General features: G+C 40.0%; 1 protein-coding gene and 3 non-coding genes across 7 annotated transcripts in view; 3 read left to right on the forward strand and 1 right to left on the reverse strand.

The window, feature by feature from the left end:
- pak2b (p21 protein (Cdc42/Rac)-activated kinase 2b) overlaps positions 1 to 2,079 on the forward strand; it is a 34,980-nt gene extending 32,901 nt beyond the window's left edge. For all 4 annotated transcript variants that reach the window (XM_066708990.1, XM_066708989.1, XM_066708991.1 and 1 more), the window contains exons 14-15: positions 119 to 256; positions 790 to 2,079. In XM_066708990.1, coding sequence (XP_066565087.1) covers positions 119 to 256; positions 790 to 876 — 225 coding nt within the window. In that variant the 3' untranslated portion in view covers positions 877 to 2,079. The remainder of the gene's footprint in view (positions 1 to 118; positions 257 to 789) is intronic.
- Positions 2,080 to 6,029: 3,950 nt separating this feature from the next.
- trnag-gcc (transfer RNA glycine (anticodon GCC)) lies at positions 6,030 to 6,100 on the forward strand. Its single transcript has one exon. It is a non-coding gene; the product is annotated as a tRNA-Gly (tRNA).
- A 1,132-nt stretch (positions 6,101 to 7,232) lies between these two features.
- trnag-gcc (transfer RNA glycine (anticodon GCC)) lies at positions 7,233 to 7,303 on the forward strand. The gene has a single exon. It is a non-coding gene; the product is annotated as a tRNA-Gly (tRNA).
- Positions 7,304 to 9,539: 2,236 nt separating this feature from the next.
- trnad-guc (transfer RNA aspartic acid (anticodon GUC)) lies at positions 9,540 to 9,611 on the reverse strand. The gene has a single exon. It is a non-coding gene; the product is annotated as a tRNA-Asp (tRNA).
- Positions 9,612 to 16,656: the final 7,045 nt, after the last annotated feature.

Genomic DNA, 16,656 nt, shown 5'->3' on the forward strand with positions numbered 1-16,656 from the left:
ACTGATCCAGTAATTGCTTGGAGGTTTACAAGTGGCTAATGTCTATCATCTGGAATTTGCATTTATTAGGGAAGCGTGCCTGTTGGCTTCATAGTGATTTTCGTTTGTCTCCTCCCAGGCACTGTACCTGATTGCCACTAATGGCACCCCAGAGTTACAAAACCCAGAGAAGCTCTCGCCCATATTCAGAGACTTCCTGAACCGTTGTCTTGAGATGGACGTGGAAAAGAGGGGCGGTGGAAAAGAGCTGCTGCAGGTGAGTTAAACACGGCAAGGGCTCAGGACTAACTTCAGTTATAGTTCCTATTATATTCATGTGCTTCATTCCACCAAATGGAAAAAAAAACTCAGGTGGTCTAGAGTACTGTGTGTGTTTATTTACTGAGATCTAAGGAATTTAACAAAACATTTGTAATTAGGAAAGAATATTGACAATTTAATTGTTTACTGAAATCAATATTTGCTTTATGTGAATATAAATTATCACTGCACTGTCTACTGTAATAGGCCACTATGCTAATTACAGAATGCTACATTTCACCTTCAGCTAAGAAACTGTTTTTATCCCTGATCAAGGTACTTAATATATATTACACTAGCTGAAAACCCAACTGTATCAATGGGAACCCATGTAAGCTGCTCTTGCTATAAGCATCACAAATAAATAAATAAAAAAAGGACAGAGACCAGTGGCAGGACATGATGCATAAAATACAAATTTCCATCACTAGAAACTGTTTTTAAACTCCCCATCTCCCAATCAACCCAACCTCTCCCATCTGCTTGCAGCACCCCTTCCTGAAGCTGGCCAAGCCTCTCTCAAGCCTGACGCCCCTCATCCTAGCAGCCAAGGAGGCCATGAAGAGCAATCGCTAGCTTGCCATCACTGCCAAGCCCTCTCTCCCAGCCCACCTGAGGACATCAATCTCTCCCAGCCTCCCTGAGGACATCAAGTCCTCCACCACTGTGCCATTCACCACAGAATTCCCCTCCCCCCCCCCCCCAACTCCTTGTCAGAACCATGCAAACCAGACGGACAGGGGGAGGCGGGGTTCCACTACTGGCCTTACAAACTCTTCTTTATACTTCATTTGTCAGACTGGCCTAATGAACTGCCCTGTGTGCTCACTGTCTGAGGGCCAGATCTGGGGGAGAGGGGGGAGTATTATGGTTAAGAGGATGTTTTGTTATTGTTATTCTATCAGCAGTGCCTTTACCCGATCAGAAATATCCCCCGTATTCACTGTTGATTGTGATTTTTGTTTGTTTGCTTATTTGTTCTTTTTTTGCCCCATCTTTAAGTATCTAGACTTGGACTCATTCCTTATTCTGTCCCTCCGCAGATCCTCCTAGGTATCTCAATACTTGAATCTGAGATTTCCGAAGTTCTCTCAAGCTTCAAGAACTTGTAGCACAGTCGGTGTCATTTGTTGCTGTCTGTGTCTAGTTCTTCTTGCTTTTTTGGAAGGGGGGGGGGGGGTTGTTTTAACAAAAGCAAAAAAACAATGTTTACTGTATCAGATGAGCTCTTGCTATAATTCACTGGGACTTAGGAGGCTAAACCTTCTGGGGTTTTTTTTGGTTTTTTTTAAGTTGTTCTGTATATTATGTACTTAAAAAAAAAAAAAAAGGAATAAATGCAGACTAGAAATCAGGACATTTTTGACTAGTTTTATATATATATATATGTATATGTATACTGTTTATTTTTTGTTTTTAAACTAACAATCTGACATGATGGTTTAGCACAAATTTAAGTATTTTCAGATGTCTAGGTAGTTTTGACATGACAAGTGATCATCACTGTATTTCCATATACTTGGAGTCTAACCTTGTTTTTGCAAGTAAAAGCATTGTTTATGCAAAATCAAAGATACAAACTTTTCAATGATTTTTTTTCTCCCTTTCACTAATTTAAAATTAAATGAGACATTGTAAGATAATTCAGTGTTTTTTTTTTTTTCTAAACCCCTTTCAAAAATGTTATTTTCTCTAATTCAACTTTGGGATTTCATACTGAATTCTGTCCGTGGGATGTGATTGTTCAGTTGCATAAACAAAACTAGACATTCTTCTTCATTTGTGTTCCTCATTTCAGCAGCTATGGTGTGGTACTTCCTTAATAACATCACTAAGTGACTGCTCATGTATATTATTCTTAAAATGTTTTGATTAACCAAAAGCGTGAACTGGACTAAAACTAAATCTCACACTGGACACTGAATTCCATTAAATAAATCCAATACTATTAGTAGGCAAACGAAGTAGTGGTACATGTATTAGTGCCCCTTTTAAATGTTACCAGTTTTCCGGTATAAAATATACTGACATTAGAATGGTCATAATACAGTTAAATGTTTGGGGCTACAATGTTTTTGTTTTCCTCCCTTTTTGTTCTCTGCATAAACGAGTCTAGAGGTAGCAACTGGTATACAGATATAGTAAACCATACCCATACTGTTAATGGCAACAAAACATGTAAAAGGATAATTACATTTTGTATTTATTTTTTATAGTCCACAATTTGTCTGTTTTATATCAATTTAAAATCCACTTAAACTACGATTTTAATGTGGCTGTTGCTTTATTGTAATTTGAGTAATTATCACGTTCTACTTTTAAAACTATGTAAAAGTATTTTAACAAAACATTTTACAAAGCTTTACCTTGAGAGTCATTTTACTGGATTGTCCACAGAAAGGAAGTTCTGAGAGTAACCGTAGCATTCTACAATCCTAGTGCTAGGAATGCATGGCAAACGGAATTTTACTTTTGGAAATAAACCATAACTTGTATTGGGGAACCCAAATATATAATCACCGTGTACAGTAAGAACAAAATGCGGTAATCAGAATTAAAACAATGTATTTTTCTTTCCTGTGAGGGCGAGAGTGGGGGGTACATTTCGAATTGATCAGATACAAGAAAATAATAGCTTTTCTGCAGTGTCCATACATTTATATATTTCTGTTGGAGTATCGATTGTATACATTGCAATTAACTAGCCATCAGTATATTTCTTTACATTTGTGTAATTAATAATGTATACTTCGTCTTGATAAAATTTTAAAACCTAAAAGGAGTATACTCCACGGCAGCAGAATTCACTATTCTCACAAATCGTTCCATACATACAATATTATACAGCGAAAGCTGGGCCTCGTTCCTCGTAGTTGGCGAACCGAGTTAGACTGATAACGCTGAGCATGACTCGACAGAACTCGGGCTTTTCCGTTCCTCGAAGTAAACTAAAGCCTCGCTGAGTAAATTACTAAACAACACATCCTTAATCGTAAACCTGCTCCAGATCAGGCTAACTTTATATTATCCATCTATGTATTATAATTTCCTTGATACATAGATAAACAATTTCTACAACTGTCTAGTTGGCATTTCAGTTCTGGGACTTCAGCGCTAAAACACTTCCGCATAACTGTACTCTACACTCCGTCGAAGGGAGCTTTGATTAGGCTCCTTCACTCGCTCCCTGGGGAATTGGGACAGCCCTTAAAGTGGCCACTGTCGTACTACCGCCCCGCAAGGGAAGGGACCGAGGGAAGGTGTGCGATGTGGGACGCAGCCTGGGCTCCGCAATCCTCCCTTGCGAGGCAGCACGCGCATGCGCACGTACCCGGATTCTTAAGTCGGGATCCAGTTAACGAGACAAGTTTAGCCTCGGAGAAAGAAGAAAGCCTGACTTAAATTATCGGAGGTATTTCATCCGGCTAACGTCTGATTAACCTGAATTAGTTCAACCAGGTACGAGGAACGGGGCCCTGTGCAGCTAAACAGTTTATTTGTATTTTTACACAGCGTAATCCACCAGCCGCATAGTATTTTGTTCAATCAAATCTCAAACTTGTTATTATTATATTTTTTACTTGTATTTTTGACATCTGCAATGACGCAACCAACCTACGCAAGAGGGCGGGTGTGCGCACGCTTTTTCTTGCGCGCATGAATCGACGGCCATATCGCTTTATTAGCCGTGTGTGAAATGGCTCCTGCTGGAGAGACGATTTTGAAAGTGCACTATCCTTTCGACGGGTTTGACTGGTAAGTTTCTTTCTCAGTATTTAAAAATTTGCATACCAAATAAATTTTACAATATGAACAAGTTTATATTTGAGAAAAACGTGAGTAAGAAGTACTGACGAACTCTGGTTGAGAGATTCAATTTGAAGTGGCTTTGGCACTAGGACGCAGCATACGTATCACCTATCGTTTTAAAACAAATGCATTCCATATATGTAACACTTTGAAGATGTGCTTTTTAAATGTACTGTCTTTGAACAGTCCCAGAAAAAAAAGTATTTTATGCATGTGTTTGAAATAGGCCGATACCTCCTAAACGCCACTTCCCTCGTCAGTGAGGGAAGGTTAATTCAAGGTATAAAATATAAAATCTGTGCAAACGATTGGAGTCGAGTTATACAAAGCAATTACCAATCTGCTGTAATACAATGCGTTAAATATGATGAATAGAAGGCAAACGGAAATATAAACGTCATATAGCAGTATTTATTTATTATTTTTTAACTGTCCTGTCAAGAATGCACCTTGTTCATATTTGGCTGTTTTGTGATTTAAATGTTAATGCATCTTCTTTGTAAATCCTGGGAACGATATTGTTTGTTACCTCGTGTTTTTATTGTATTTATTTTTTCTTCATCAACCTAAAGACAATACTGTAAGCTATTAATGGTATTCAATTAATTTTCAAATGTATCGTTTGGGCAGTACAAGGTCATAGTACAATGTTATAAAAACGGCGACAAAAAGCTTGTATTAAACCGGAAATATTATCATTCTTATATTTATCTCTCCCTCCTTGTAAATTACTGCCTCGTGTACTAAACCGATTTACACCAAATTTGCAAATCTCCAAAGTATGAATAGCTTACACATACTGATATTTAATTTTAAGTAAAAACTACCATAGCCCGTGAATCACAACGGCTAATTCCTGTACATTGTACGCCTATACACGGATATACCTGAAAAATAAATCTTGTAATAAATCGAGTCTAAAGAAAGTAATGTATGCGTTTGCTTTGGTGCAGTGCGGAAAAAATCACGCTTTCATCCATTTGTACGTTACATTTACGTAATGTATGGTAATGAGCAATAAGTGACGTTGGCTGGATAAATTGAGAAGCGGCCATATTTGCCTGTAAAATCGTGATGCGGACGTTTCGTCTTGTACAGTGCTCGATACTGTGGAATATTTCGCCCTCAAGTCTTGATTAAAGTTTTCAAAATGCCAAGGGCCACATTGCAGACCGAAAAGCATCGACGTTTTTGCAAATTAATTCTATCGCATTTCAAGGAGATGGGTTGTAAAATGGCGATCGGAAGGAAGAACTACACCATCGATGGGGTTAACTGGTAAGTTACTTCTCAGTTTTTGACTATTTTCATACACCGTAAGGTTTAGCGAACACGAGTAAACATTAACGGCACTAGTTTAGAAAATCTAAAGCGCTGTTTCCATATATGTTTTAAGTTTTCCGCGTTTTGAAACCAATACGTTACACAGGTGAATTACTATTACACTTAATTTGCTTTATCTTTCAGCACATTATTTGCATTTCAACACCTACTGTGGTGTGTAAAACAATAGGGATCAATAAAAACTGCAGTGCCACAATATCACAGTGCTGTGGTGGTTAAGGGTTAATTGCAATGCAGTGGTATAACAGTGGCAGTGTACAACAAGAAAAGGTTTCACAATAAAACTGAGTTTTAAGGCAGCACCTCAAAATTTGACCATGTGAGCATTGGTGGTTCAGCACATTTTCTGTGGTTGCTGCAATAGGGGATTAACACTCAAGTGCAGTGGTGTTCAGTCAAAATGAACAAAGTGCTAAAGTTAATGTTCTTAAGATTCCCTGACAGAGGTTGTGTACTTTTTTTAGTTTTGTGTGCATCTTACATGCTTTACTTATTATCTTACTGATTATGTAAAACAACCCATGACCGACATTTTAAAAGAACTCCTACAAAATATGTGAGTCAAAATCTTGTGAGCATTGGTGGTTCAGTGGTAGAATTCTCGCCTGCCACGCGGGAGGCCCGGGTTCGATTCCCGGCCAATGCAACTTCCTACTTTTTGGAAACCACGATTGATTTTGTGCTTTTTGAGACCACCTACACTCTCCCCTGATTTATTTGTGCTTCGAGCTGAATACACTGCTGCACCAGTCCCCACGACGCCAGATGCCTTCTCCTTCCACAAGACTAACCTGTTCTGGAAATATGCCCATGACATCACCAGGGAGAACGACGTTAACACACCCTGCTTCGTGTGCTCCCTGATGCCTCATGGAGGGCATGGGGCTCTGACAATGAGAGATGTTCTACTAAGGAAAGAAAACAAAGGGAAACTGCTAGTAGGAAAGTCCTGAAGTGTTTGTACCTCAATGCCAGGAGTATAAGCAACAAGATGTTAGACCTAGAAGCCACAGTGCAGAAACATGGCTTACAGAAAACGATGGGGATGAATACAGGGGGGGTGGTGTAGCATTGTATGTCAGAAATGACACTGAGGCAGAAGAACTCAAATTAGATCCTAGTAACAAAACAGAATCTTTGTGGTTTAAACTTTTGAATAAAAGATCTGTGTTAGGATTAGTGGTAGGAGTGTGTTACAGGTTGTTATAATGGGAAAGCCCAGTTGGGACTACAGAAGCAGAAATAGAAATGATTGAGATTGTAAATGACTGCTTTCTATCTCAATTTGTCAGATTCGTCCATCGGACTGCCAGATGGTGAAGCACAATTCATCACTCCATCACTCTGGCTCAATTGGGGGAATAGCTCCTTATATCTTTTCTTTTAATTGCACTTTGCTGTAAGTTACTGATAGTCTCTGGGGCGCACACTTCTAAGGCATGTGCACTGATGTTTGTCATCCATAAAACCGTCTGTATGATGACCTATATACTATTACAGTCTACCTACTATTACACTTAATTTGCTTTATCTTTCAGCACATTATTTGCATTTCAACACCTACTGTGGTGTGTAAAACAATAGGGATCAATAAAAACTGCAGTGCCACAATATCACAGTGCTGTGGTGGTTAAGGGTTAATTGCAATGCAGTGGTATAACAGTGGCAGTGTACAACAAGAAAAGGTTTCACAATAAAATTGAGTGACGACTGCAAAGGGAACAGAATTTGATGGGAGGACCGGTTTTAAGGCAGCACCTCAAAATTTGACAATGTGAGCATTGGTGGTTCAGTGGTAGAATTCTCGCCTGCCACGCGGGAGGCCCGGGTTCGATTCCCGGCCAATGCAACTTCCTACTTTTTGGAAACCACGATTGATTTTGTTGGCTTTTGTTTCCCTGGACACTTACTCAGGAGTTTTCAATTTTTGTTTAGCTGCCCAACCGGCACTTCAGCAGCAATAACAACCAGAAGTAGCGGTTGCCTGTCTAGGCCTAGCCCCCTGCATCCCTCTCCTCAGAAGGTTCAAGTTCAGGAAATGTGCTGTCTCTTGGTTTTTGTTATTTATATGTGAGGGGTGGTTTGAGGCAGGTTATATTGAAGGGATACTTACCACTATACTGATGAGGAAGAGTTAGGAGTATAATCTGCCCCATGGAGCAGTCATTGCATTCTGAGTTCGGTTGAGACCCTGGTGCTACAGAACATTGGGTTAGCTGGGTGCAGTATCAGTGTGCTCACCACTGGTATAGGAAGTAGCTGGTAAAACCTGTGTGAGTGCCCCGTCATCTTGTCTCTCCAAGTAAGTCCGCAGATTGGCAACATGGTGGGTACCTCTACTCTAACCAGTATGCAGGTCTGCAATGATATAGTTCACAGGAGATTAAATTTAATGTATTTATACACTCACCTAAAGGATTATTAGGAACACCTGTTCAATTTCTCATTAATGCAATTATCTAACCAACCAATCACATGGCAGTTGCTTCAATGCATTTAGGGGTGTGGTCCTGGTCAAGACAATCTCCTGAACTCCAAACTGAATGTCTGAATGGGAAAGAAAGGTGATTTAAGCAATTTTGAGCGTGGCATGGTTGTTGGTGCCAGACGGGCCGGTCTGAGTATTTCACAATCTGCTCAGTTACTGGGATTTTCACGCACAACCATTTCTAGGGTTTACAAAGAATGGCGTGAAAAGGGAAAAACATCCAGTATGCGGCAGTCCTGTGGGCGAAAATGCCTTGTTGATGCCAGAGGTCAGAGGAGAATGGGCCGACTGATTCAAGCTGATAGAAGAGCAACTTTGACTGAAATAACCACTCGTTACAACCGAGGTATGCAGCAAAGCATTTGTGAAGCCACAACACGTACAACCTTGAGGCGGATGGGCTACAACAGCAGAAGACCCCACCGGGTACCACTCATCTCCACTACAAATAGGAAAAAGAGGCTACAATTTGCACAAGCTCACCAAAATTGGACAGTTGAAGACTGGAAAAATGTTGCCTGGTCTGATGAGTCTCGATTTGTGTTGAGACATTCAGATGGTAGAGTCAGAATTTGGCGTAAACAGAATGAGAACATGGATCCATCATGCCTTGTTACCACTGTGCAGGCTGGTGGTGGTGGTGTAATGGTGTGGGGGATGTTTTCTTGGCACACTTTAGGCCCCTTAGTGCCAATTGGGCATCGTTTAAATGCCACGGCCTACCTGAGCATTGTTTCTGACCATGTCCATCCCTTTATGACCACCATGTACCCATCCTCTGATGGCTACTTCCAGCAGGATAATGCACCATGTCACAAAGGTTGAATCATTTCAAATTGGTTTCTTGAACATGACAATGAGTTCACTGTACTAAACTGGCCCCCACAGTCACCAGATCTCAACCCAATAGAGCATCTTTGGGATGTGGTGGAACGGGAGCTTGGTGCCCTGGATGTGCATCCCACAAATCTCCATCAACTGCAAGATGCAATCCTATCAATATGGGCCAACATTTCTAAAGAATGCTTTCAGCACCTTGTTGAATCAATGCCACGTAGAATTAAGGCAGTTCTGAAGGCGAAAGGGGGTCAAACACAGTATTAGTATGGTGTTCCTCATAATCCTTTAGGTGAGTGTATATGTTGAGTGGTTTGAGGCATGTTACATGACTGGTTTCTCTTTAGGTCTAGTTCCTAGTCAATCCACAGTCTCTTCTTGTAGGTCATGGTTTGTGATCCTCTACACAGTGATCTCGTACCAAAGGAGATTTTTCTTTCAAAGATGCTGTGTGTGTGTTTGTATGCATGCCATGGTCAAGTCATGGGTTGGCCATGTTTTTCAGGGAATCTTAAGGACATTAACTTTAGCACTTTGTTCATTTTGACAACAGGCACACTTTAAAGACCACGCAACTGTACATGAGAAAAAAGTGCCCTCTATTGGGCACTCTAGTGCATTACCTTTCAAAGGAAGGATATATGAAGTGTTAAATGTGTGTGTGTGTGTGTGTGTATGTATGTTTAGGTCATGGTTTGAGATGTTTTACAGAGTAATTAAGAGCGAATAAGGAAAGGATATAAAACAAAAAGTACACAACCTCCCCGTCGGGGAATCGAACCCCGGTCTCCCGCGTGACAGGCGGGGATACTTACCACTATACTAACGAGGAAGAGTTAGGACTCTAATCTGCCTCATTGAGCTAAGGAAGCACAAGCACGCACATTCCGCCCCGCTCTCCAATGTAAGACCAAGCACTCCCGACTATACGCGATCGCACCCCCCACCCCCGCTAATTTATATGTATGTAATTTGTATAGTATTAAAGAATAATTAAGTTTGTTTGCATTTTAATAAATTGGAAAGCAATGCAATCACATGCTGAAAGTTTCATTTCCTTTTTATTAAGATGGGTGAAGTGGTACAACAGTTTTTATTATTATTATTATTATTAACTATTTTTTATTAAGACGTGCTGTACTGGTAAGCAGAATGGAAATGCGACAGTCAGAGAGGAAATGTTCCTGTTTAGCAGATGTTAACTGCGCCACTATAATCCCTGATGTGGTAAATCTACCTGAATCTACGGAGCGTTCTCTGTATTTTTCGGAAATATTTAGTATTTTGCGACCCTCAAAGTCCTAACAACCATAAAAATGATAAATGTTATTTCTCTATATGAAAGGGTACAAAGTAAGAGCCCATAGCCAAAAACATGTTTTCTGTGTGGGATATGGACTTTAAATTATTATAATGTGTAATTCCTTAAAAAAATTAATGGCAAAGAGGCATCAGATTAATGCAGAATGTTTATAGTATGCCATGGTAACTGGAGATCGAACGATACTGTTTTTTCGTGTCGGATACAAACACCAATAATTGGGAAGCAGCATTTTCCGATAACGATATATCGTCCAATATGTACTTCTTTTGTTAGTATGCAGAACGGACAATTTTCTTGCACTGTCTCACCACTAGGGCACGACGATTTTGGACTTTGATGTTCTCTTCATTAGGAACTGTACAACAGTGGCATATTATAGAGCATTTACACTATAGACTGGCACAGTTTACTAATGATTCTTTTATTGCTATAGAAGCTATAAAAATAGAATTAACGGCTACCCGCTTAATGACCACACAGAATAGAGGCATGACGTGCACCTGCTTGTGGGAACACTGCAAAATGTTTTCCTTCCCAAACGCATTAGCTAATGAATCATTACTATTATGTTGTGTAACTACGTATCGGGACTGCCACGTAACTTACAGAATTTGTTTGTTAGACTATTTAAGGCTGTGTGAAACTTTCAATAAACTGAAGATAAATGAACGGACTACTTCGGTGTCTGTGCCTTTTTCTTCCTGAGCGCTCGTCTCCTGCTGAAAGGTCTCCACTTTTGCTGAAACGCTGACTGGCCTGACTGCCTGATTCACTGGGATCTGAAGGGTTGTTTCAACTGAAACGTTGTACCTTAACAAAATTTGTCTGTTTTATATCAATTTAAAATCCACTTCAACTATGATTTTAATGTGGCTGTTGCTTTATTGTAACTGGACTAATTATCACATTCTACTTTAAAACTATGTAAAACTATTTTAACAAAACATTTTACAAAGCTTTACCTTGAAGAGTCATTTTACTGGATTGTCCACAGAAAGGAAGTTCTGACAGTAACCGTAGCATTCTACAATCCTAGTGCTAGGAATGCATGGCAAACTAAATAACCTAATTTTACTTTTGGAAATAAACCTTAATGCATTATATTGGGGAACCCAATATATAAATATATATCACCATGTACAGTAAGAACACAATACGGTAATAAGAATTAAAACAATGTATTTTTTTTCCTGTGGGGATGAGAGTGGGGGGTACATTTCGAATTGATCAGATACAAGAAAAATAATAGCTTTTCTGCAGTGTCCATACATTGTTATATCTTTCTGTTGGAGTATCGATTTTATACATTGCAATTAACTAGCCATCAATAGATTTCTTTACATTTGTGTAATTAATAATGTATACTTCGTCTTGATAAAATTTTAAAACCTAAAAGGAGTATACTCCACGGCAGCAGAATTCACTATTCTCACAAATCGTTCCATACATACAATATTATACAGCGAAAGCTGGGCCTCGTTCCTCGTAGTTGGCGAACCGAGTTAGACTGATAACGCTGAGCATGACTCGACAGAACTCGGGCTTTTCCGTTCCTCGAAGTAAACTAAAGCCTCGCTGAGTAAATTACTAAACAACACATCCTTAATCGTAAACCTGCTCCAGATCAGGCTAACTTGTGCAAAAAAGTTTGTGCTTCTATCCAGTAAAAGCGCTTGACACACCCCTTTGAAATGACAAAGCCCTTCCTTAGAAATCAAGAAGCAATTTTAATTGGACCAACTTTTTGTAGGGAACAAGTACTGAGAGATCGCCAAGATCTTTTGCATCATTCACGTTTTTCTATTTGAGTGCTATAGATTAAATCGGCAAGGTATAATTTACCTAATAAATCTACTTGAGCTGTACCAAACCATGTGGCGCAGCTGTTTTTTTGACAGTAACACAGACTAAATGCATAGGCCTGTGCTTTTTTGCTAGTGGCACATTCGTATACTCAGTTCAAAATATCGATAATGCTGATGCTACGAGGTTATATGCAATTTAATGAATATGCATTCCAATTGTTATAGCTATATAGACTACATTATTATGCAGAGATCCACAAAGTAATTTGTTGTGCTGTACAGTCAAATCCCCACCAAGACACCCTCCGGAGTAGGGTTGGCCGTGCACCGGCTCCGGAGCATGGAGCCAGCTCCAGAACCTGGAGCCGGAGTGGAGCTGGACAGTTTTTGTTAGTTGTGCTCCGGAGCCAGAGCGGAGCTGGAGCTGGCAGCGTTGGAGCCGGATTGGAGCTCATCGGAGCGCTCCGGAGCCTGGAGCCGCAGCCCAAGTCATGGAGCTGCTCCATTCTCACCCCCTCCATTAAATTCTCCCACATATTAAATCCAGTTTTCTTAAATTAACAAAATATATAAATTCATAGGTATAATTGTGTGTTGGAGGTTATAAAATACGATCAGTTCTCCAGCTATTGGTAAATAATACATAATTTTTACTATTTATTTACATTATCTCAGGGTACATCTCTCGTGAACCACTTCCAAAAGAAGGAAAGTCCATTTTCAAAGTCCAACTATCTCCAGACCAAATTCTTCATCTGCCTAAATTAATCTAATTTTATAGCCATGCCCCATGCCCCCTGCACCTTGTTTGCCACTAGGGTTGCCACTTTTAAGAAACGAAAATACTTTCAAGGGGAGGCGTTGACGAAATGTCAACTGAGATGGGGTGCTGGCAATTTGACGACGACGAGGAGGTTGAGGGCAAATTGTACACTGCATATCCAGTAAATTATAGTACTTAAAATAGCCGGACATCTTCCAAAAATACTGGACAGGGGGTCAAAGTACATACACTGTATGGCCAAAAGTATGTGGACACCAGCTCGTCGAACATCGCATTCCAAAATCATGGACATTAAATTGGAGTTGGTCCCCCATTTAATACAATAACAGCTTCCACTCTTTCCACTAGATGTTGGAACATTGTTGAGGGGATTTGCTTCCATTCAGCAACAAGAGCATTATTAGGGGGCCAAGCAACGAAGTTGCTGGAACCCTATTGTAATTGTTAGGATTATTATTATTATTATTATTTTTCCGCCGTTTTTTTCAAAAGCCTATAAAACCCAAACCGCTTGACGAAAACTCATGAAACTTCATACAGTGATAGATGGCTATGTAATGCTATGCCATATGCAATATGGAGGCCATATGTCACATGGTCTGGTGGCCATAGTGGCTTAAGTGACACATTTTGGAAAATCTATGAAAACAACAATCTATCAACAACCCTCGCAAACTCTTCTCCACCTTTTCCTCCCTCCTTGCCCCCCCTCCCCCTCCCCCTCCCTCATCTCTCACTGATGATGATTTCGCCTTCTTCTTCTCCTCCAAGATTGCAGACATCCGCAGGCTCTTCAATACTCCACCCTTATCTCCCATCACACCGAAACCTCCCACCAACCTAGCTTCCTTTTCTTCATTCTAACCTCTTTCAGATGCTGAAGTTTCTGCTCTCCTCCTACGTCACAAACCCACAACATGCGACCTGGACCCTCTCCCTTCTCGTCTCTTCCAAGCAACCACTCCTGATCTTCTCCCCTTCATCTCCTCCCTCCTCAACTCCTCACTCCTCTCTGGCTGTTTCCCCTCTGCATTTAAATAAGCTGCTGTCATCCCACTGCTCAAGAAACCAACCCTTGATGCCACCTCTCCTCAGAACTATCGCCCTGTCTCCCTACTCCCCTTCCTCTCAAAGACTCTCGAGCGGGCAGTCCACCGTCAGCTCTCTGACTTTCTGTCCCAACACTCACTCCTTGATCCTCTGCAATCCGGCTTCCGCACAGCTCACTCTACTGAAACGGCTCTCCTGGCTGTCACTGACTCCCTCAACCGTGCTCCGTCAGCCTCCCTCTCCTCAGTCCTCATCCTCCTTGACCTCCTTGACGAGACTTGTAGATTAAAGTGTTTACTCATTGATTATGATAACAGAGCTATTAATATTATAACTAATTTAATTAAAAATGATACATTTAAATCAGATCAGGGTAATTGATTTTTTGAGATTAATACTGGCTTTTACTTTTACATATTTGACCACAAGAGGGGGAACTTGACCATGAAAACTCTGCCGATTTTGTCAAAATTTGCCTTCATCTGATTTATATTATTAGGAGCCTGTTGCCATACATTTCTTGACTGGAATCACCTGGAAGCCTCAATAGTTGCCTGCAACGAGTAGATTTTATTAGTATTATTATGATAATTTTTCTGCCGTTATTTTCAAAAGCTTATACAAACAATACTCTTCATACAGTGATTCACAGCTGTATAGTGTGATGTGATATGTAATATTGAAGCCATATGTCAGATGGGCTGGTGGCCAGTTTAGTTTAAGTGACACATTTGGGACAATTTTCAATCGTCTTCTTTTCTGAAACCACAGGTATGATTGATGTGGAATTTTATACACATGCCCTTGGCTAGATCCTCCATCAGATTTGTTAAAGGCAATATGATTGATGAAACGAGATGGTTGCCATGAGCCAATCAAATTTGAGGAATGTTTAAATTGCATAAGGTGTATAAATGAATAAATGGTACTGTGTAGATGTGTACTTGGCCCCCTGTATTGCTGCTTGCAGCTATATTATTATTATTATTATTATTATTATTATTATTATTATTACTTCTTGGCAAACGCCCTTATCCCTTTTATTGAGGTCGGGCACTGATGTTGGGCGATCAGGCCTGGCTCACAGTCGGCATTCCAGTTCATCCAAAGGTGTTTGATGGGGTTGAGGTTGTGACTCTGTGCAAGCCAGTCAAGTTATTCCACACCGATCTTGACAAACCATTTCTGTATGGCCCTCACTTTGTGTGTAACGGGTATAAATACACCGATCAGCCATAACATTATGACCACTGACTGGTGAAGTGAATAACACTGATAATCTCATTATCATGGCACCTGTCAGTAGGTGAGATATATTAGGCATCAAGTGAACATTTTGTCCTCAAAGTTGATGTGTTAGAAGCAGGAGAAATGTGCAAGTGTAAGGATCTGAGCGACTTTGACAAGGGCCCTCATTAACATGCAAATCAATTTATAACTTTTTTGAAATGCGTTTTTCTGGATTTTTTTGTTGTTATTCTGTCTCTCACTGTTAAAATACACCTACCATTAAAATTATAGACTGATAATTTCTTTGTCAGTGGGTCAATGTACAAAATCAGCAGGGGATCAAATACTTTTTTCCCTCACTGTTTATGTTTCATGTATAGATTTACACAAAATGTTCATCTGTATGCCTGATGTGTCTGGTTGTATATGTGTGCATCTTCCCATTTAATTTTATGTTTGCAATGTACCAGTCATTTTAATTTCCCTTCTACCCTTTTGATATGTGCCTGCATGGGAGAGGTAGGTGTATTCTGAGCTCCTCTAAATCTGATTTCATCTTGGTTTTAAAAATCATTTTTATACATATGTTTTTCTTTTATTTTAAGTATATAATGTTATTTTACTGATATGGTTGATTATTTTTATGTTTTTACTTGTATTGGGGGGTTATTTGGGGTTTTTCTGTTTGTCATTGGGGCTGAGCACATGGTGACTGCATTGCACATATTTATTTTACAGATTGTGGAGGGTGAGCACACAGTTTTGTATTTCTTTCTCTCATCAGGTATGTTGTTTGCTTGTTTTACTATTATTATTACTGTGTCTTGTACAGCACAAAGTTATAGGCTGTTTTGTATTTCTTTCTCTCATCAGAAAGTAAATGTTGAGCTGATTCTCCCATCGCTGCCTGGTGTCTGATTATTTCTGCAAAAAATAATAATAACACAACACAGACTACACCGGTCACACTTTGGTCTTCCTTTGCACATTCACGTCTGGATGGTCTACGCTCCCTGCCTATGTAATAACATACTCTGGTGATGACAGTGTCACTGTGCTGACTCGATACTTATACTTAAAAGTATAAGATGAAAGCTGCGAAACCCAGCGTTGCTCACATGCATCCAACTTAGGATTTGTCATAATGTATGTAAGCGAATTATTATCCGTCCACACAGTAAACTCATGACCTTTAAGCCAAGGACTGAACTTGTCACATACTGACCATTTAAGTGCCTAAAATTACAGTCTGTGTGCGGGACTACGGCTCAACGTTTTGCTCGCGAATGCTATCGGTCTTGCCTTGTCCTCACCGGCAGGTACCTGCGAAAGCACTGCACCTAAGCCGTCCAACGGTGCATCGGTGCAAAGGATAAATGGACGCTCAAAATCTGGGTGAGCTAACACTACACTTTCAATGAGTGCTTTTTCCAAAGGCCAAATCACATTCTGGGGTCCAGTCCTGGGGTGTCAACTCTTGAAAAGTACCTGCTTTCTTACGACCACTAGCACCCTTCACTACACATTTCTGGCCAGTATTGTTAACATAACGTTTCTAAGTAGTTTTGTTTTGGATACCTGCAGTTTTAATCTATTTAACAAAATGTACAGACAGTACAACAACAGTAGAACAATTACAATCTTTGTATACAGAACCATGTAGACGTCAGCCTGTTTGGCTTCA

The sequence above is a fragment of the Amia ocellicauda genome, chromosome 7 (genome assembly GCF_036373705.1).
Source record: "Amia ocellicauda isolate fAmiCal2 chromosome 7, fAmiCal2.hap1, whole genome shotgun sequence".
Taxonomy (NCBI): domain Eukaryota; kingdom Metazoa; phylum Chordata; class Actinopteri; order Amiiformes; family Amiidae; genus Amia; species Amia ocellicauda.